The 20,392-nt window shown below is 44.1% G+C and overlaps 1 protein-coding gene across 5 annotated transcripts in view; it reads right to left on the bottom strand.

Moving 5' to 3' along the window:
- The window catches only part of ZC3H7A (zinc finger CCCH-type containing 7A), a 29,935-nt gene that overhangs the window by 8,834 nt on the left and 709 nt on the right, over positions 1-20,392 (bottom strand). Inside the window, exons 1-15 of one of the 5 annotated variants that reach the window (XM_028707006.2) lie at positions 15,981-16,060; positions 14,966-15,079; positions 13,665-13,704; positions 12,324-12,521; positions 11,446-11,604; positions 10,977-11,057; positions 10,855-10,893; positions 10,521-10,554; positions 8,871-9,142; positions 7,621-7,828; positions 6,059-6,123; positions 5,576-5,774; positions 4,211-4,372; positions 2,933-3,129; positions 1,754-1,848 (exon numbers count right to left, since the gene is read on the bottom strand). In XM_028707006.2, the coding sequence (XP_028562839.2) occupies positions 1,754-1,848; positions 2,933-3,129; positions 4,211-4,372; positions 5,576-5,774; positions 6,059-6,123; positions 7,621-7,828; positions 8,871-9,142; positions 10,521-10,554; positions 10,855-10,893; positions 10,977-11,057; positions 11,446-11,604; positions 12,324-12,521; positions 13,665-13,704; positions 14,966-15,054 (1,838 nt within the window). In that variant the 5' untranslated portion in view covers positions 15,055-15,079; positions 15,981-16,060. Of the gene's footprint in view, positions 1-1,753; positions 1,849-2,932; positions 3,130-4,210; positions 4,373-5,575; positions 5,775-6,058; positions 6,124-7,620; positions 7,829-8,870; positions 9,143-10,520; positions 10,555-10,854; positions 10,894-10,976; positions 11,058-11,445; positions 11,605-12,323; positions 12,522-13,664; positions 13,705-14,965; positions 15,080-15,980; positions 16,085-20,392 lie in introns of those variants that run through there. The other 4 variants (XM_028707004.2, XM_077918625.1, XM_077918626.1 and 1 more) reach the window with 4 other exon arrangements.

Here is a 20,392-nt window from a genome sequence, read left to right as displayed (position 1 = left end):
ACACCAGGTGTGGGAGCCTTTAGTCCTCCAGAGGTTGCTGTGCCACGGCTCCCATCATCCCTGGCTATCAGTCATGCTTGCTAGAGCAACATCTGGAGAGCCAAAGGTTCCCCACACCTACTTTAGAACAATTAATCCTACTTAGCAATTGTTTATTACAGAGATGGGGTGTTGAGACTGAGAAGGTGATTTATTTACTCATTCATAGGAATAATTATATTAGAAACAATCACTAAAATGACTAGCTACTCAAGAGAATTTGAGACAACTGCACGGGCCTGCCATGATAAAAAATAATCTCCAGGAGACACATGATAGTCAAAAGCATGGTTAGGCAAACTAAGGCCCAGGGGCCAGATCTGACCCAATTGCCTTCTAAATCCGGCCCGCGGATGGTCCAGGAATCAGCGTGTTTTTACATGAGTAGAATGTGTCCTTTTATTTAAAATGCATCTCTGGGTTATTTGTGGGACACAGGAATTCATTCCCCCCCCCCAAAAAAAAATATAGTCCCGTCCCCCACAAGGTCTGAGGGACAGTGCTGAAAAAGTTTGCTGACCTCTGGTCAAAAGCAAGGATATCTCTGCCAAATCTCTTGTGGAAGAGTCTTCTACAGCGTGGGACTGGCAACCCTAAATGTCTGGCATCTGGCCGAGGCCAGTTGGGCCTCTGTATCACTGAGGGCAACCAACAGCACTCCTCCAGATGATCTCCATGACTGCGATGGGACACAGTGGATCAGGCAGTCCTCAAGGGACCCTGAACCCACATTGTTCAAGGGCTTTGCATAGCAAGACCAGATCCTTGGGCCTGGGCAGCTTCCTAGTGCATTTATGGGAAAGGAGACTTTTCAGATGGGGGCTTCCTGATCTGCAGCCTAGCCACTATACTACTCCTGGTCCTGTTGTATCATTTATTCAGGATTCTAGGAAGCAGACCAGAGTATTTGGTCCACCAAGCCCAGTCCCAGATAGGCAGATGCTCTCTCAGCAGAGGCCCTCCCCATCACCAGCTACCATGAGCCTTTATTTTAGCTGGGGATGCCAAGGATTGAGGTTGGCATGCAGAGCAGCTGCTCTACCACCAAGTCACAGCCTCCTCCCCGTAACTCCTGCTTCAGGCTCACCTGATTGGGGAAACATCTAACATGTGTTCCAGGTCTGTACACTACAATCCACCTGTACAGTCCAACAGAAATCACCCCTGTTCCCACGGAATCCAAGGAAAGCTCGAATCAACACAAAATGTTAGAGGGCCACGAGCCAACCACTGGGGGAACCAAACAGGCCTCGAAATAAAAATGAGTAGGATTTGGAACCTAAATGCAGTCATTTTTCAACAGCACAATGACGAAATGCAGCAGACCCACAATGGCTCCTGAATTCAACCTGACTGCCACATATAAAAGAAGTTTTCATAGTTGTGCTGTTGCTATGGCTGAAACAATCTAGTTATGCATGGAGGAAGGCCCAGATAGGGGCATAGGAAGCTGCCTTATAGTCAGACCACTGGCCCATCTTGCTCAGTACTGTGTACACTGACTGGCAGCAGCTATCCAGAGTTTCAGGCAGGGCTCTGAAACGAGAGATATCACTGGGGATTTGAACAAGGACCTTGGATGCAAAGCAGGGCTACAGTCCACACAATTTATTTAACAGTTAAGGGAAACTAGAACACGCACATGCATCTATAAAACACGCAGAGAGGTATTTTAAAATTCAGGAAAGACAAGATATTGGGATTATCGACGTACTTGTTGTCTTCAAAGTCGTGCTTAGCAGGGTGAGAGCAGTAAGAGGCATTGTCCTTGTTTTTGCTTATTATTCTTGGTTTATGCTCAAAACATTTCTGAAAAACAAAAACAAAGTGCTTTATAACAAGAAGAGGGGGAAAGGCACCTGCCTATCAGAAGAAGACGACGACGACGACTTTGGATTTGATATCCCGCTTTATCACTACCCAGAAGGGTCTCAAAGTGGCTAACATTCTCCTTTTCCCTTCCTCCCCCACAACAAACACTCTGTGAGATGAGTGAGGCTGAGAGACTTCAGAGAAGTGTGACTAGCCCAAGGTCACCCAGCAGCTGCATGTGGAGGAGCGGGGAAGCGAACCCGGTTCACCAGATTACGAGTCTACCGCTCTTAACCACTACACCACACTGGCTCTCAGCAAACTCAGGTAGTGAGTGCCAACGGGACTGAAGCCATTGAAGAACTGGAGGGAGGAATGAGCAGGCTCTAGAGAACCCTGGAAGCTTGCAGAAGTAAAAAAAAGCATCTTTTAAAAACCCAACCACCTAAGGAGACCCAAACTACACTGCATTGCAGCTCCAACTTGTACAAAGCCTAACAAGGTGGTCTTAACTACTAAAAGTGGGGACTAGAGGTATAAGTCAGGACATTCCACTTCAAAAACCTAATTATTCCTGGAAGTTCACCTAGCACAGGGCTGGGGAAGAGGACCCACTGGGGGACATTTTGATAGGCAGGTAGGGCAATCTAACTCTTAATCACCTGAGGCTGCCAAGACATTAAGTGACCCACCTTGAAAAGAAAGAATCGGAGGCACATTCGAAGCATGCTCCGGATTTTTCAATTTCTTCTTTTGCAGCCTGGGCCCAAGTTTAAGCAGAGGTGCAAAAGGTAGATTCCTGCAGCCAAGCTCAGTGGGGATTGAATTAGGCACCAGGTTTAAAAGGCACACAACGAGAGCCCCTTTGCAGCTTCGCCTTTACCTGGACTATGCCTGGTCTCACAGATGATATGGGGCAGGTGGACATGGGTTGGGTGGGGGAATGGCCTGAGGCCAAATTAGGACCCCTGCAGATTCTAATTAGGCCCCTGGGGGGGGAGATCCCTCAGTGCTGACACAGCAAAACTGTGCTGCATGAAATTCCTTTGCCTGGTTCTGCTTAACGTTTGTCGATACGCACCTCACAAAGAAACATGAACTGCCCATGATGTTCCTGCAGGAGTCGGGACACGGTCAACCTGATCTCTCCACTGCCTTCAAAGAGAGCTTCGCGACTGAAGGCCCCTTTGCGTTCCAGAGTCCACACATCTATTTCTTCTTGGCAGTAAGCAAAGGTGCAATGGCCAGGATATCTGCACTCTTCTTCAGCAGCAACATCTGGAAAACAACAGGACACTAAAGTGAGCTTGGAAAGCCTTTACGCAGCATCGACCCTCCTTTCACCCTCACTCATGGCTGTACAGCCTCTGCTTCATTCTGGACCACTGGATGGAAACAGGGAGGGGGGATTTCTTTCTGTATTTCCTGCATCTGCCCAGCCCCACATTTTGTTTTGGCCAGAGTAAAGTTACAGCGCAGGTGGCGCTGTGGTCTAAACCACTGAGCCTAGGGCTTGCCGATCAGAAGGTCAGTGGTTCGAATCCTCATGACGGTGTGAGCTCCCGTTGCTCGGTCCCAGCTCCTGCCAACCTAGCAGTTCGAAAGCACGCCAGTGCAAGTAGATAAATGGGTACCGCTCTGGTGGGAAGGTAAACGGCGTTTCCGTCCGCTGCTCTGATTTCACCAGAAGTGGCTTAGTCATGCTGGCCACATGACCAGGAAAAACTGTCTGCGGACAAATGCCGGCTCCCTCGGCCAGTAAAGTGAGATGAGCGCCGCAACCCCAGAGTCGTTCACGACTGGACTTAACTGTCAGGGGTCCTTTACCTTTACAATTACAGAAAGGGGTTATGCTCTCCTTATGAAATGGCTGGATGTTACACCTGAATCCTCACCCACGCCTAACCACACCCCTAATTTCAGAAGCAGCCAGACAGTGATAAGCCAGCTTTTCTTTAGCCACCCAAAGAAACGGATATGAGAGTGGCTGTGCTCTGCCTCCATACCTGGAGGCAGTAATTTTTCTGAATACGTTCCTGGAAGCTGCTGGAGGGGAGAGGGCTCTCATGCACAAGTCCTGCCTGTGCATTTCTCATAAACATCTGGTGGCCACCGGGGGAACAGGAAGCTGAACTGGATGGGGCCATTGGCCTGATCCAGCAGGCTTTTCTTATGCAGGCAATTGGCTAGCTCCTAGCTTCAGTTTTGCTTTTGAGAAGTGGAAATAACCACATCAATTTGCAGGGGTTGTCACAGATATAATGGCGGAAATACTGCTACCCACATCGAGTCTTCAGGAAAGAATGGGCTACAAATGAATGAGCTTAAAATGCATATATCTACAAGTGAAAATCCTCACCTTTACATATATAATACGGTCCCACATATTGTGTTTTTGTTGGCCTTGGCCTAATTTTCTTCCATGATTTATCTTCAGAGTTCTTTATTCTACCTACTAAGATATCCTTCTTACACATGTGCTCTAGACTGGGAAGGTAAGTATAATCCAATACTTTTGGACCTAGAAGAAAACAACAGGGAGGGTTTAAAAAGTCTGTCTTGTTATTCACAGCCATTAATTGTAGAACTGAAGGAGGCCAAACCGGAAGGTGACCAACCTCAGCTCAGCTTTTAACTTGCATCCTAGAAAGCTAGATCAATAGTTGTGCTTTTGCAAGGCTCCTGTTTTTGGATTCTCCCCAACCCACAAAGCACAAAGGGTAGTTCGGACACCATGTCAAGCCAGGGTTTAGCATTAAACATGCATGAGCTGTCAAGAGCTTTGGGATCTCATCCTCCTCGGCTCAGAAATTTCCCTTTGGCACAGAAATCCCTCTTTCAAACCATAGACTGATGGCAGCAAACTACAGTTTGCCCAACACCAGGACAGGAGAGAAGGAACTGCTGTGTCCAAGGGGAGGAAGTGTCAAATCCTGAGGATCTTGACTACTAATCCATCAGACTAAGATATTAAAAAAACAACATAAATAAGCATAAAAAAGAACATGTTGCACTACTGATTCATACGAGAAGGCAAAGTTCTTAGGCACCATCAGCATCTTGAAAATGTCTAGACTAGAGCTTTTTGCAGAATGGTTGTAAGATTAACAAAAATTATTTTAAACCAAAGAATGATTATTATTCATAGGGAGGGCAAGTATCATAAACCGAATTTAATTCACTCTGACCAAAGTAGCCTAGTGTGATTGAAGAAAATTTTAAATTTGTACTTTTTTTGTTTGGGGCTACTGTTAGTCACCCTGAGAACATCAACTTATGACGAAGGTGCACAGTATAAATTGGCTTTCACCTGCAGATGTTGTTGGACTACAGATGTAGTCGGACTACAACTCCCATTGGCTCAAGTCAGCACTGTAATGGGAGCTGCATCCCAACAACATCTGAAGGTCACCAGGTTGGAGAAGGCTGGCATAAATTATGAAAGTAAAAAGTGATGCTCTTCAGGGTTGCCAGTGCACAGAAGTGGTTAAATTATATTGTCCATTCACAGCAGGTACTTTAAGGATGCTTTTAGGATCCAAACAAGCAATAAAAAGGTAAGGTAAGGTGATGGAAACAGTTGCAAGCCGTCGTCCATCTATCAAGTATTTAGTCCTTATCCTAGTCAAGAGAAGCAGAAAAGCATTGATACAGACTCCTGCTATGGTTGCTTCAGCTCCCCCCCCCCCCCCAAGTTAAGTCATCAACTGCTTTTGCTCCTTACCCTTTTTGATAAAGCATGACTGGCAGGCCTGTCTTAGCTCATGTGTGTTTTCCAGGGGATTTCTTGCAACTAGGGAGGGCGTTGTCGACACAGGTATACTAGGGGGTCCACTGCCAAACACGCTAGAATAGTCATTTCGACCTGGGCTGGAAATCCCAATGTAGTTCTCGGACCCAAACAAACTTGTAGGCCCATTCATCTGCCAGAAGGAACAAAACTGGTTTTTAAAAAAAGCATTCCATCATCCTCATTGTCACTACATTTTTATTCCAACGACCCTCCAAGAAGCTCAGGGCTCTCCCCACTGAGAGAGAAAACAGTTGGCTCAAGGCCACCCAGTGAGTTTTGAGTCTAAGTGGGAATTTGAACCCAGGTCCCCATGGTCTCAAGCTCATTTGCTAAAAGGAGAACGAACGAACCAGCGACTCAAGTGGATGAATGTTGGAACTGCAAAGCATTTAGAAAGTTTGTAAAGGTACTTACAAGTCGAAGTGGAGAATTACTGTTTAGCGCTGACGTGACATCTCTAGGAACAGAATTGGGTATATCTGTTGGGATCAAGAAAGTCACAGTTTGGGCACACATTTCACAGCTAGGGGAAGTGCAAAGGGCAATGCCAATCGGTCAGGTGAAGCAGACATCCTTGCACAGAATCCTGCCAACTCAACCAAGTGTCTTGGCAAGGAGACCCCCAAATTAGTGTGCTACAAGGGGGCGAACTGTGCCTTGGAGAATTAGGCCACTCTGCTCCAAACCATTACAGAGAAGATGAGCCCCACCACTCAGCCGATACAGGGATAATATATTGTGCTGCAGCAAACAGGAATGAGAGGAGTATGGAAGACTTGCCACTGCTCAGGAACGACAGTCCCCTCCATGATTAGGTACAGAGGAAGGCCGGACAATGGGAGAGATATTCATTAGGCTCTCCTGCAGTTGCAACTAAGATGCCCACTCATTGTTCTGGGTAAGTAAACTGAGGGGATGTGTGTGTGTGTCCCTGTTGTTGAATCCAACAATAACATTGATAGTGGGAAGAGAAACAGAAAACAGAAATTATTGCAAGCATTCCTTCTCCTTGGAGATGTAAGAGTAGCCTGTGAAGTGAGTTACTCTACCTATCACAAGATGCCCTTCCACGTTCACAGAGGCTATCTGAAGTTTAAGAAGCACTGAAGTCAGCAGCTACTTCCATGTAAAAGTATGAGGCCCTTTACATGGAAGCTGCTATCTTTTAACTTCAGTTTCTTTAATGGGGAAAATTGTAACTCAGTGGTGAAGCAACTGCCTAGCATGTTTCAATCCCTGGCATCTCCAGGGAGGGCTGGGAGCGACCTCAACCTGAGCTGCTGCCAGTCAGGGTAAAGAATACAGAGCTAGATGGGCCAATGGTCTAACTCAGTAAAAGGCAGATTCCTCTGCTCCCAATCCAAAATGGCAACAACAGTGAACTACGTCACAATTCTGTTAGGAAGAAGGGATTGCAAAGCATTCTGCTATATTAGAAATTATGGACACTGGGTCCAACGAGCCCCACAGCACTACGTTCTACTATTTCTTAGTAAGGCAAAGGCTGCTTAGATTATACAGGCTTCACCTAATAGGGTTTGGTGAATTAAGTCTAGCCTTACGATAGAAGATTGGAGAGCCAAAATGATGGACTATGCGGAATTGGACAGAATGACAGGAAGGATTCGGAATCGACGAGATCAAAGATTTACAGAAGATTGGGAGAAGTTTATTCAATATTTGCAAAAACTAAGTGATAACCAGATTACGTTTGTAAGTTTTAAGGAAGCTCTGTGATGTGAAAATCTAATAATAAGTATAAGCAATGAAATTGAAGCTACCAGAATAAATAACAATAAGTAGGATTGTGTTAAAAGTTATAAAACGAAGGAAGTTCAGACAAATTGAGGGAAGTCAAAAAATGGAATTTAGAGGTAATTAAGAAGTTTGAATGTACAACTTTGTTTTCTTTTTTTGTATTTGTAAACCAATAAAAACATAATTAAAAAAAAAAAAAGAATTAAGTCTAGCCTTACCTCTTTTGGAATCACTGATTGAGAAAGTAGTTAAAGAGGAACAAAAGCTGTCCAGGCCAGAAACCAAAGGCTGGGAATACATTTCTGAAAAAGAGGCGGCAGGAACAAATCCAGGCCCGACTGACAATGTCCCGAGCAAAGGGGTAGAGAAAGGTATGCTGGGAGCCATGGTGGCTGTTGGGATGGCTCCTCGGACAACCGTGCTGGGCTAGGAAGAGAGAAGAAAGTTATTTGCTACTAAATGCAGGTAGCCGACCTTTCACTTTTAGTGATCTGGTTTTTGTTTTAAGCCTTCTCTGTTGAAGTAGTGCTACAGCTGGTCTATACATGGAATTATTTTCATCGTGGGAATTGGCATCTGCTGGCTGCCATGGCTGGGAGTGAGGAAGTTCACAACAGGAGAGGCACCAACTTGAGTTCCTGTTCATGATATCACTGGGCAGAGCATTTGCTTCGCATACAGAGAGTCCAAGGCTCAATCTCTAGCATACTCCGATTTGAAAAAAGACAGGGAGCAGGATTTGTAGAAGACCCTCCTCTGCCAGAGGCCTAGGAGAACTGCTGCCAATCAGTAGAAAGCTTTAGGCTGAAAACGTCAAAGCCCTGACTCTGTATAAACCATATTCTTACACCCATATTCCAGGAGAGGTGGTAGAACTCTTCCCTACCCCACAGTGACAAAGGACCTGCCCCTGAAATCATCTGCTTCGAAGATTCCAAATAGCACATTCTATAAAAGATCTGTGACCCCAGAGAGCTGCTGCCAGTTAGAGCAGACAATTCTGGGCTAGATCATCCAGCAGTACGATTACATTTAAGGTCATGTCAAGGAGGGAATGCCCTGTGGCAAAATTGAAATGCAGACCAGCTCCAACAGACCAATGTTAAGAGGCATGCAAGTCCGGAACTCTTGCAAGACTAATATTGCTACCCAAGGTCCTAAACTTGCAAATATTTATGAATTCATGCTTCAATAAATGGCAACAACACCAATAGGACTAGGTGGAGTTAGCAGCACTTCTTTAAAACATGCTTTAAAACACTGTATCTTTGTACAAAGCAACCACAAAATACAGCAAGATTAATACTTAAGCTTAAGAAATTTTTAATACCAAACCTCTTGCATACTTAGAGGCACATCAGTCTGAAGGTATCACAATTTAAAGCTGAAGTCCTGGTAACAGCAACACATATGTATAGAACCGTGTTCCTTCCGTTGATTTTATAAGAATAAATGGAAGCTGACTCACCATGACACTTTCCCCAGAATCAGAAACGGAATCAAGCAACTCATCTAGCTCATCTCCAATTATATCATCTCCATCCATGCAGTCTAAACAGACTTCAGGTACAATGAAAGAGCCTCCATTTGCCAGAGAGGTGGCAGCGAGTGAACTCTTCTCGGCTGGAAGGGTGATCAGAGACGCCATTGGCAATGGAGACAGATCGCTTGAAACTTCAGGTGTAAAACTGGAAGGGGAGGAGGAGGAAGAAAGAATCTTTTCCTTCCAATTGGAAAAATCTGAAACAGATTTCGATCGGGGAAGAGAGGCATCTTAGAACAGGGATTCTCAGGGATGGAGGCAAACCTCCCAAAGGAGGCACAGAAAAGAAAAAAAGCTTTGGAAGCTGTCTACCAATGGAAGCTTGTTCATGAGAGCAAATGAGTCACTGTCCCACCAACCTCAACCTGCCCTCTCCTGTATGCCTTCGATGAAGAATCCATGGGTGGTGCTGACTGTCAGCTTCCTCATTAGTCTCAGTGTTGCCCTGGTAGTACTAAGGGGGAAGGGCAAAGCTAAAATTAACTGGCTCTGCCTGTCATTAACTCTGGCTCCACCTAACGTTTTCCTCCCTGCCTTCTGCCATAGCCAATGGGCACAAGACACCATTGCTACCGCCTCCTTCCTGAACTCTTATGGCATGGCCCTGACCTGTGGACTAAAGGCCAGCCTGACTCCAGGCTGCTTCTCTCTCTGCCCCCAGCAACAGTCAAAGTGACCCAGGAGTCTGTACACCCCACTTGTTGTGCCAATTTTCAACCATTCATGGAAAACACTGGCAATCATCAAGCACGCAGAGAGCTTAAATTGCAAAACTCTTCTGAACCCCTCTGCCTCAGCTAGGGACTAATTTCCAAGGTCCTAAAAGAGGGAAAGAGGGTGACTTTTTATGAATGGGAAAGAAGTGCAGCATGTGAATGTCTTCCTCCAGAACAGAGGCAAAGGCCCATATTGTTTAGGTGGCCAGGCTCCCAGGGCAAGCTTGGCTAGCGCTTAAGAGAACGCAGACATTTGAGCAACACATGTTGAACTGCAAGGGGGAACATCTCAAGGAACACATCCACAGGGAGCCTATGCATTTGGCGGGTGCATTCAGAGACAGATAACGTCTCGTACGTTTCAGCCAATCATCAGGGGATCGGCAGCAATCTGCTTGCCTATCTGGAAGACAATGTACAGTGCTACCTCGGGTTAAGTACTTAATTTGTTCCGGAGGTCTGTTCTTAACCTGAAACTGTTCTTAACCCGAAGCACCACTTTAGCTAATGGGGCCTCCTGCTGCTGCCGCGCCGCTGGTGCACGATTTCTGTTCTCATCCTGAAGCAAAGTTCTTAACCTGAAGCACTATTTCTGGGTTAGTGGAGTCTGTAACCTGAAGCATATGTAACCTGAAGCGTATGTAACCCAAGGTACCACTGTATCAGCAATCTACAAGCTGGGAGGATGCAAGGGTTTCTCCCTCACAGTGGAAAACGCAAGCATAACTGCCATGGAGATTCCGCAAACGAAGAAAAAGCAGGCAGGGCACAGCTCCCGAGAGCTGTCTGAAACGAAATCTGACCACGTTGAAAGCAGAACTTTTATATAACATTCCCCTTTAAATCCAGGAAGCCTCACCTGATTCAATATCTTCTATAGAAGTATTTGAACTCTGCAAGCAAGCAAAATATCTGTCATCAGGATGTTTGCACAGCAAATGCCTCAGGCAGGCATTTTTCTTTTAAAAACGCAAGCGCACAGGCTACTAGGAACCCAAAGGCCACTTACTCTGCATGCTTACACCCAATCAAAGCTTACATCAAAATCATTTTTGCACTGTTCAACAGCGTTGGCTCTAACCCAAATACTTGTAAAATTAAGGGGAATCATATTTCTCTTTTTAAGAGTCACATTTTCAATGTACAGACAGGAAAATGAACTCACTTCACACATGGAAGGCACAATACCTTACCTTACTTGATACTTCTCCAGAAACAGGGTTTGGGGAAGGCTGCAATTAAGCATACCATCATAAATAACCAACACAGAAGAGAAAGCTTACAAAACCAGTATGTAAAAAATACTTCTACTTACTTTTGCTCTAACATAGGCTTTTCTTATTTTTAATCCAAGTTTCTGAGCCAGTTCTTGGGTTAATTTTATTACACTTTCGTCCTGTTTTTAGAAAAAGATAATCCAATCTAAGGAACTTCTGCATAGAAAGGTTCTCAAGTTTATCATGCAGCAGTGTGACCCATAAATACCCCCACCCTTACTCACTAGCACATGATCAAGACTTTGCCTGCAACCTCTGTCTCAGGACTCTACCGGGGGGGGGGTTAAAGTGCCACATCATACACTTGCCAAAGGCTAAGTGTGAGGTGCTTGATGGCCGGCTGTACTTACTGGTTTACTGCTACGCTAAAAATCTATGAACAAACTCCCAAGCTTCCCTAGTAGGGCAACACCCAGGAAAAATATCCCACTGCGCATTGTTCCCACAACACAGGCAATGACAATTGAATGCCATTTCATTTGCCAACACAGTACGTGATCTGCTTACTTGCGGCACAGCGAGAGAGCACTTAGCAACTGCATCATAGGCCTCCTTGTATCTTCCCAATTCTTTTAAGGCTTTAGATTTCCGGTAGAGAGCTCTGAAATTGTTTTCGTTCAGTTTTAAAACTATCCCACAATCTTCCAAAACTTTATCATGCAAGCCCTGCAACAAATAAACAGGCTTAGATTCACTACTAGAATTGAGGACTGAAGGAATGCAATTGCGTCTGGGGCAGCGTTGCGGGGGGAGAAGAGAAACACACTTAATATACCACATACTATTTTCTAGACCAGGGCTGGGGAACCTCTGGCTCTCTGGGTGATGCTGAACTACAACTCCCATCAGCCAATGGCCAAGAGTGATGGGAGTTGTAGTTTGAGAACATCTGGAGGACTAATGGTTCACCACACCTGTTTTAGGTAGTGCATAGGGTGGCAACATGTGGAAGACCAGGGAGGGAAATGAACCACAGAAATGCTGGATCTCTGAGTTCTTCTGATCACAAAAAGGTAAGTGGTATTTCATGTTGTGAAACCCCAGCTAAGCTTTCCACCTCCATCACTTAGCAGTTAAGCATGAAGCAAGAATCTGACAGCTTTCAGTATCAAAGCTTTATTCCTGGGCTGGATCATAAATTAAAATCCAGCTCCCTGAGAGGTACCACGTGGTCCCCGATAGGTTAAACTAGATGCAAAAAAAATTTTTAAGTCTCTGTGACAAGTGGTTCCTTAAGCTGCTGACCAACCATCCCTCAATAGCTTTTCAGAAAGGAAATTCAGCTCTTGATCAAGCTTGGCAACATCTGCCCAGTTTCTTAATACAGCACTTATTAATAATAAAAAAAATCTTTTCCACCATTCTGGTGTCCACACACCACTCACCTTCTTTGAATAACATGCTATGCGATTAACATGCAGCTTCTCTAATATTTCGTCAGAAATGTGAATCCCTTCAGAATTGGCATAATCTGCTATGTTTAAGGCTTCTGAGTAGTGGTTCAGCGATCCTTCCCACTTGCCTTCACGGTACTCATCGTTCCCTTCGTTAAACAGATTTTTAACAAGCTCTCGTATAAATATCTGAAACACATTTAAAAAAAGAAAATGAATTTATTAGATTTCTTACCTGCCCTGCACTATGAGGTCCCAAGGGCAAGTTACAACAGTACAATAATACAATTGTAAAAAAATAAGCAACTCCAGACAAAAACAAGACAAAATTATACCGATTATACAAGGGAGGTTGGTCCCCCCAAACAAAACGCCTTAACTATCAAAGGTGAGGGTAAGCTGTAGAATAAAGATGCTAGACACGCCTCTGCAAAGAGAACATTTCACAATTTTGCGTTACGTGCTCCTAGGCAGATTCATACCTTCAAAAATGCAATAGTCACCTTCTAAAGTGGGACTAGCTGTCTTTTTTTTGCAAGCAGCACCAGCTGTTTACCAGCCCCTTCTGATGCAATTACGACTGAAGTCCCTTAGCAGGAACTGCTGACAAAGCAGTTGAGCAGAAAAACCAGGAGATTAAAAAGGTAAAAACAACAGCACAGGCTCAGGGCCTCTTCCATGGTTTAGGACAGGGGCCGGCAAGGTTTACCTTGCCTGGGCCGGTTCACTCCAACGGAGATCCCTCCATTGGCCGGATCGCGCCTGCGCATGAGCACACACGGCCGCGATTTCTGGTGTCTGTGCATGCGCAGATGCGGTTTCTGGCACCGCGGAAGCGAGTCCCCACACCGAGCTGCACCGGTTAACGCAGAACGCAGGGACTCATCCAGTGGGCAGCTCGGGGGCCGGTTAAACGGCCCCCGTGGGCCGCTTGTGGCCCATGGGCCTTAGGTTGCCTACCCCTAGTTTAGGAGAAATGACTTCAGGTTCTAGGACAGAAGAAAGGCAATACACTACAGGAAGGGAACCTTTTGCAGAACAAGGCCAAATTCCCTGCAGTGGTGAGCAGAGCAATACACCAAACCTTTGACATTTGTTGCCTATTTTCTACATCACAGCAAGAGGTATATTGCTATCCTCACCGCCGTGTTCTGGATTACATCTCTCTCAGTGAGCTGCCTCACCTCAAACTGGAACAGTTCACCAAGCATGACCAAACAATAAAGGAAGAATTTAAATCATGTTTTACAAGTCCAAAGAAAGTAATGACTCCCACCCACTGCAGAGTCCCCTATGTCTCTGGTAGAGAAGTTCATAAACGAACACCATTACCTCATATTGTTCTTGAGTCCCTGGGTAAGGTAAAGTAGACCTGGGGGGGGGGGGGGGAGTAAAATACAAACAGAGAGTCAGATCTTACCCAGGTTTAAAGAGAGGTTTACACATTCAAAAAACTTGCCAGTCAGATATAGGAATGGTAATACATAAATGTTTCCATTCTTAAAGGTAATGTATGTCTCATCAACTGACTTTCTAGTCTCTGCAACTTAAATCCTCTTCTGGGCTCAGTTTCCTGCAATATGCAGAGTCCAGAGTTTATCCCTCAGTTGATCAGTTAGGCTAATGGATCAGAAGACCGTGGAGCTTTTAAAATGCAACCAATTATCATAGCTACACTCTGGAATCCACCGCAATAGTCACATAAGTTCTTGCCAGTGGCAAACTGGGTCCTGAAGAGCAGCAGACTATTTTTTAAAAGTACCTTTAAGTGCATCATCTGCTTTGGACGATAGGGTCTGGAAAGCTCTGCATAGCTCAAAAATGCTGTAGAAATCATTGAGCCCAGAGTTAAGACTACTGGCTAAGAGTGTGACCTTCAAGTGAGGAAATACCCATTGCAGAACTCATCTCAGCCATGCACTCTTAAGCAAAACACTATCCTCTTGGCCTGAGGGGTTACACCCAATAACAGTGTCCTGCCTATGGACACTATTGTGGAAAGGGCTACTAAGATAATGTACGTGAAGTGTTCTTGACACTTGAAAATAAAATATTTACATGCACACACAAGTATTTTATGTTAAATCAGACATGGAGAACCTGTGGCCCTCCAGAATATCATTAATAATTAAGTAAAATTCTATACTGCCCTTCATCTGGAGATCACAGGGCGGTTTACAATGTAAAAACACAAAAATACATACCACAATAACAACCAAAAACAATATATATATACACACACAGTTGAAAAGGCCATAGATTGTTTAATTAGCCAAAGGCCTGGGAAAACATGGATGTCTTTGCCTGGTGCCTAAAGATATGTACCGTATTTTTCGTTCTATAAGACGCACTTTTTCTCTCCTAAAAAGTAAGGGGAAATGTGTGTGTGTCTTATGGAGCGAATGCAGGCTGCGCAGCTATCCCAGAAGACAGAACAGCGAGAGGGAGCGCTGTGCTATTCTGGCTTTTGGGATCCAGAATATATTTTTTCTTGTTTTCCTCCTCCAAAAACTAGGTGCGTCTTATAGAGTGAAAAATACAGTAATGGTCAGATAAGTCCCCTTGGGGAGAGCATTCCACAAACGGGAAGCCACTGCAAAAAAGGCCCATTCTCATGTTGCCACCCTCCAGACCTCTTATGGAGGAGGCACATGAAGAATGGCCTCAGATGATGATCGCAGGGTCCAGGTGGGTTCAGATACTGCTGAACTACAACTCTCATCAGTCCCCACAAGGATGGTCAATGCCTAGGGAGGATGGAAAACGTAGTTAAGCAACATCCGAAGGGTCACACCTATGTTAGATCACCAAGCTATTTTAGAATGTGTTTCAGAGAAAAAGAGAAGAAAGAGGACAAAAGCAGCAAGACTCAGAGGGCTGAGTTGCCAAATCTCAAGACCTCAACTGTGGATTTTCATCCCTGTCATATATTGACTGAAGCATCAGGAACTGACCTCAGTGGCTGCTTGAGAAAAGCATATGGCTTCAATAACCCTGACCATAGGGATAACGTTGAAAAAGACTGAAAGGGAGCTTTTCTCAAAGCAGAGATGCTCTTTAGTAACATGCTCCAGGGCATTGCTCTGGCTGAAGGGGGAGCATGTCTCTTTGACAGAGGCCCACAATTTAATACAAGCTGGGAGGGCCCCCTTGAACCTCATTCGTGTGGGGAAGGCTTTTCAGCACCCCTCTGCATGTGCAGAGGAAAACTACCTTTGTACTTGAGAATTTTAATTTATTTACACCCAAACCCTCTCCCCCCTCCCCCCCAAAAAAAAAATTGGAAAGGAGATGGAAACATGGTACTGCCTACAGTGATGCTGCTGAGCCTGGACAAACCAAGACAGACAGCAGAATCGTCTGCATCTTTACTCAGAAGTTCAGTCGCACTGGGTCCGACAGGTTTATTCCCAAGTAAGTGAGCACATGATTGCAACCTAAGGAGCATTCTTCTCAAAGGCACATGGGACACAGCCAGTTTCAAGCATTGCGCTGCTCATGTGTTTATTCTGAAAGGGCAAAGCTCGCTAATTGTTTGATATGACAACCCCCCCCCCCCTTTTCTAAAGCATCATGTTAATTTAAACCAATGCTACCGACCAAACATAACCCATCCACCACACAGGTTTCCAGTCACCAAGGTCTTACTGTATAAACTGCAGCCCTTTCTTAATCTCCTGCAGTCTGATGCTTCTATCCACGGAAACATTGGACATGTTATCATGAACACCCAATTCTTCAGCGTGCAGCTTCTGCAACAGAAATGACAGCGGGTCGTTGGCTTGTATATCAAGCTGTTGGGAGTAATTTATGGACGAGAAGAACAATTTTAATCTCTGAAAAATACAGGCTATAGGTTAGTTCACTAAAGCAAAGCTTGGTGCTACAGGAATTAGCCTAGCCTCTCTCCTGAGCTCAAGTGCTTTCCCCCACACCCTTCCTCTTCAGGCACAGCTGCAAGAAGGAATGTGGAAGCTTTCACTGCAATTTCTGAGTGACCACAGTTTGCCATGTTGCTCAAATTCCGAAGACCTGTGGTTAGTTTAACTGCAATTAAACAAAACAAAAAAAAGCAACTTCAAACCATTGTTAATAAAATCCATTAACCATAGTTTGGGGTCAGAAGATATGTTCAACCGCAGTTAACCACCTCCCTGCAGAAAGCCTAGGCTTGTTGTGACACTAAACCATGGTTTACCTTTACAACTGAATACAGCCTATGTGTTCACAAAATATAAGTAGATAACTTATTCGGCTTATCACAACACCACCCAAAAGCACATAGATATAGATACGCCAAACTGGTTTAAAAAAGACTCCAGAACCGTCCATTGGACAAAAATCAATTAAATCTCATGTAATTATTTGTTTCCCAATGCACGAAAGCAACGACATAGCAGACAGTTCCAGAATGATCAACAAGAGATTGGTATGGTCTCCTTGCACATCACAATATAACCAAGTTAATGACAGCTTTGGTTTCTTTGTTCCTCCTTACAAGTACACAAGAGAAACAACCCACAATCCATGGCTTATCATTATATCAAACCAGGGACCATGATTTGTTTCATTCTAAACAAACTACATCAGTAAGCAGATCAGAATGCACCCCAACTGCCTCTACTCAAGCATGCTCTTCAGTAGTACCTGGAGGGGTGGGGAAGGAAAAAGACCTCTCAGTGAGGAGCTACAGGTAGAAACAGTAAACTGTCCTCAGCAGACTCAGACTCTCCCCATTAGTAAGGAAAGAACAAACCATTAAATTTGGTGTACATAAAAACTGGGCCAACGAAATATTTCTGAAATGCAGCCATAAGTAGTAGCATAACGGAATGAATCATTATATAGCAGTTACAGATAGGTAGCCGTGTTGGTCTGCCATAGTGTATCTGAAGAAGTGTGCATGCACACGAAAGCTCATACCAAGAACTAACTTAGTTGGTCTTTAAGGTGCTACTGGAAGGAATTTTTTTTGTTTTCATTATAAAGCAGTGTTTCTAAATCAGTCAGTGTATGAAGATCTTGGGGAGGAGGATGTATGTGTTTCTAAAAATATGTACAATATAAGTAAAAAAATAAAAGTCACAAAATTTAAATCCATTTCATAAAATAAAATAAAAAGGTGAGCCAGGTTTAAAAGTGTGGGGGGGGGGGGTTATGGTAGCTAAAGGGGGGCAAGGGGTAGAAACACTGATTTTAGAGAGAAAGAATTATCTGCAATTATACATATCTGGTTTGGATAGAAATTCTGACTTTCAAGCTTAGGGTAAGAACTGACTTGTCAGGAATTGACAGCAGTCTCAGTTCCAAATTAACTTCCAAAGCAGCCTCTACCAAATGGAGCCATCATTGTCAACTGATTGAATTAGAAATGATTAGTAGATACTCAGAAATCCCACACCTGCTCTTCTGCACACATCACAAGAATTCTGAGCTGTTTCTTAGAATTGCACTGGAATTCCTCATGCTGAGGCTTCATGGAAGAAGGCAGGCAACAGTAAACACCAGACTCTCAGCCACTAGATGGGCTGCTACAATCCCTTGTACAGAACTATTGTGCTTACACAATTATAAAATCATTGACAATTCCTAGGCAAACAATCACAACAAAGAGCGGCACCAGCACATTGAGAAGAGTCACTTTTTATTCCATTATTACAAAAACAAATTTAGAAGGGGGGCCCTGCATAACCCTGTTAACTATCAAGAGAGAGGAACTATGCCTGACAAAGGGAATGTTTTGATGCAAGCAACCTGTTACCAAATTAGCACAAGAGAGGAGCAGGGGCAAAGAAGTTAGAATGGTGCACCAGAAGGTACCAATTTTGTGTTTTATCTCTCAGTAAATTGGTGTCAACACTGAATTAGGCAACCTTCTAAAATGTCACTCTTCATGGCAATCTTAAACTAACTTCTCACATTTCCAAGGTCCCGATAAAGGTAGCTGTGGTCGTGCATGGGGCAGGAAACCTGTGTTCCTCCACAGGACTACAATGCCTTTTGCTGGCTGGGGCTGATGGGAGGTGGAGTCCAACAGGTTTCTCATCCCTGCTGTAGTGTTTGAAACCACTTAGGCAAACCACTTCATGCATCAGTGGAAGCGAGTTCTGCCCCACAGAAACTTATTATTACAATAAATGTGTTAGTTGCTAAAATGCCACTAGACTCTAGGATTTTTTTGGCTAGAAACCAAATAATTCCAATTGCTGCAACATAAAACTGAAACTGTTACAAGAAAAATGTGAGAGCACAAAAAACTTCTTCAGAGTCTCTACTTTTTACTGTTCTTTTTTAAAGTGCAGAAACACTTTTGTATTGTCATGTGGTTCAGACATATGACATTATTTTATACTGTTTAAGGCTGAAACCACCACTGTTCAGCCCACGAGGGCAGAATAAGCTGCTTGAGGTACATAGAAGTCTCTCTTACATACTGTATCGATTTTAAAATTGACTGGAGAGTTCTAGACAACAAACCTGCCTTGGGGTACAGTAGGAAGACTCAAGATACTGCCCTCATTTTGAGATACGAAAATAATCTAATAATCCCATGAAAGGTCTGCCTCTGCATATATTCAGTTTTAATGGAGAACAACAGCATCAAAAAATGAGCTAAAAGTGAAGCCTGACAGATTGGCAGAGTATTTTTTTACAGCTTCAGTTTATTGTGTGGCAATTCCTAAAGCAATTTCTATTTCAGTTTTGCTTCCCATACAATTCAGTATGCTTTTGTTGTCAACATATGGGCAATCCAGAGCACATAAGTATGTTGGCCTCATTTTACTTAATTTACTGGCGTTCATAAGTTGCCTCGCTGCCAAAAGGTGCCCACACAGCAGTATAAATACACTTATTTCACTTCTACCTCATATTTAAGGCAATGCAACAATGGAACAAGGAAACATGTCAGGCAAAATTATATGGAAGAGGCCAGCAATAAAACAGATAAAAAGCTTGGTGGAATAAACAGTATTTATGGTCTGCTTAAAGCCTATGAGAAAGGCAGCAAAATGAAGTACTTGGGGATGGAAGTCCACATGTGGGGCCACCAATGAAACCTAATCAAACTTAGAGGAAGGCCAAACAGTAAATGAAGTGTCCAAATAAAAAATTTACAATTACAAGGTATTTAAGTTTACATACATGTTAAAAATAAGCAGAACCTGGGCAGCAAAAGTAAGCCTGCAGCAGCAAAGTACCAACCAGTCAAGAGGGAATTAAATGATTCCAAACAATGGAGCTGGGTTTTAACTGATTGTCAAAATGACAACACATGGAGGTGGGGTGGAGAGGCAGATGCGTCTCACAGGACATGGCGCTCAAACTCGGGTGCCACAACCCAAAGGGTCCTCATGAACACAGATCTCTCTTCAATTTAGTCTTACAGGAGGGAATTGGTTCCAGTAACATGGTAATGAAAATGGGATCAGCAAGGACAAAAGAATAACAAGCAAGTAGTAAAGAAGAATTGGACCATCAGCTAACACCTTTCTTTCTAATGGGGAATGCAGATATGGCCATGCCACGGAAGGGACTCAAGACATCTCAGATCTGCCCACAACATAAGCCACAGCTACCTTTCTAGGCCATGAAATCATGACAACTAAACTGGTGGGAGAAAGAGAGGGGTGGGATGGAAGCCACAACAAGAGAGAGCAGCCACACAGAAACTTCAAAAGTCTCTGTGCCTGTTATTAAATCTAACAGTTTTGAGCTACTGATGAAAACTCAAGCATTCAACCAAATACTATTACGTTGCTCTCTTTTATGCCAGTGGCTTAGGTAGAAGTTTCGGCAACCTAAAAGTTCATCCTTCTTGAAGATCCAGAGCCTCATGGGCTGTTATTCGCACCACTTCCATATGGGAGTAGTAACATACAAGCGCCTGTAGGCTAGCATTTCTCTTTCTGCCAAACAGCCGTGCAAACTCCCACTAGTGTTCTTCCACACGCCTGTACACCCCTTTTAATACATTTCCTTTCGGCATCGCCAGCCACCAGAAGAACTTTGCGGGCAAGGCGCGGGCATCCATCTCATTCAACCAGACGCCCTCCTGGCAC

Source organism: Podarcis muralis, chromosome 14 (genome assembly GCF_964188315.1).
Source record: "Podarcis muralis chromosome 14, rPodMur119.hap1.1, whole genome shotgun sequence".
NCBI lineage: Eukaryota > Metazoa > Chordata > Lepidosauria > Squamata > Lacertidae > Podarcis > Podarcis muralis.
This window is presented reverse-complemented; position numbering and strand designations above follow the sequence as displayed.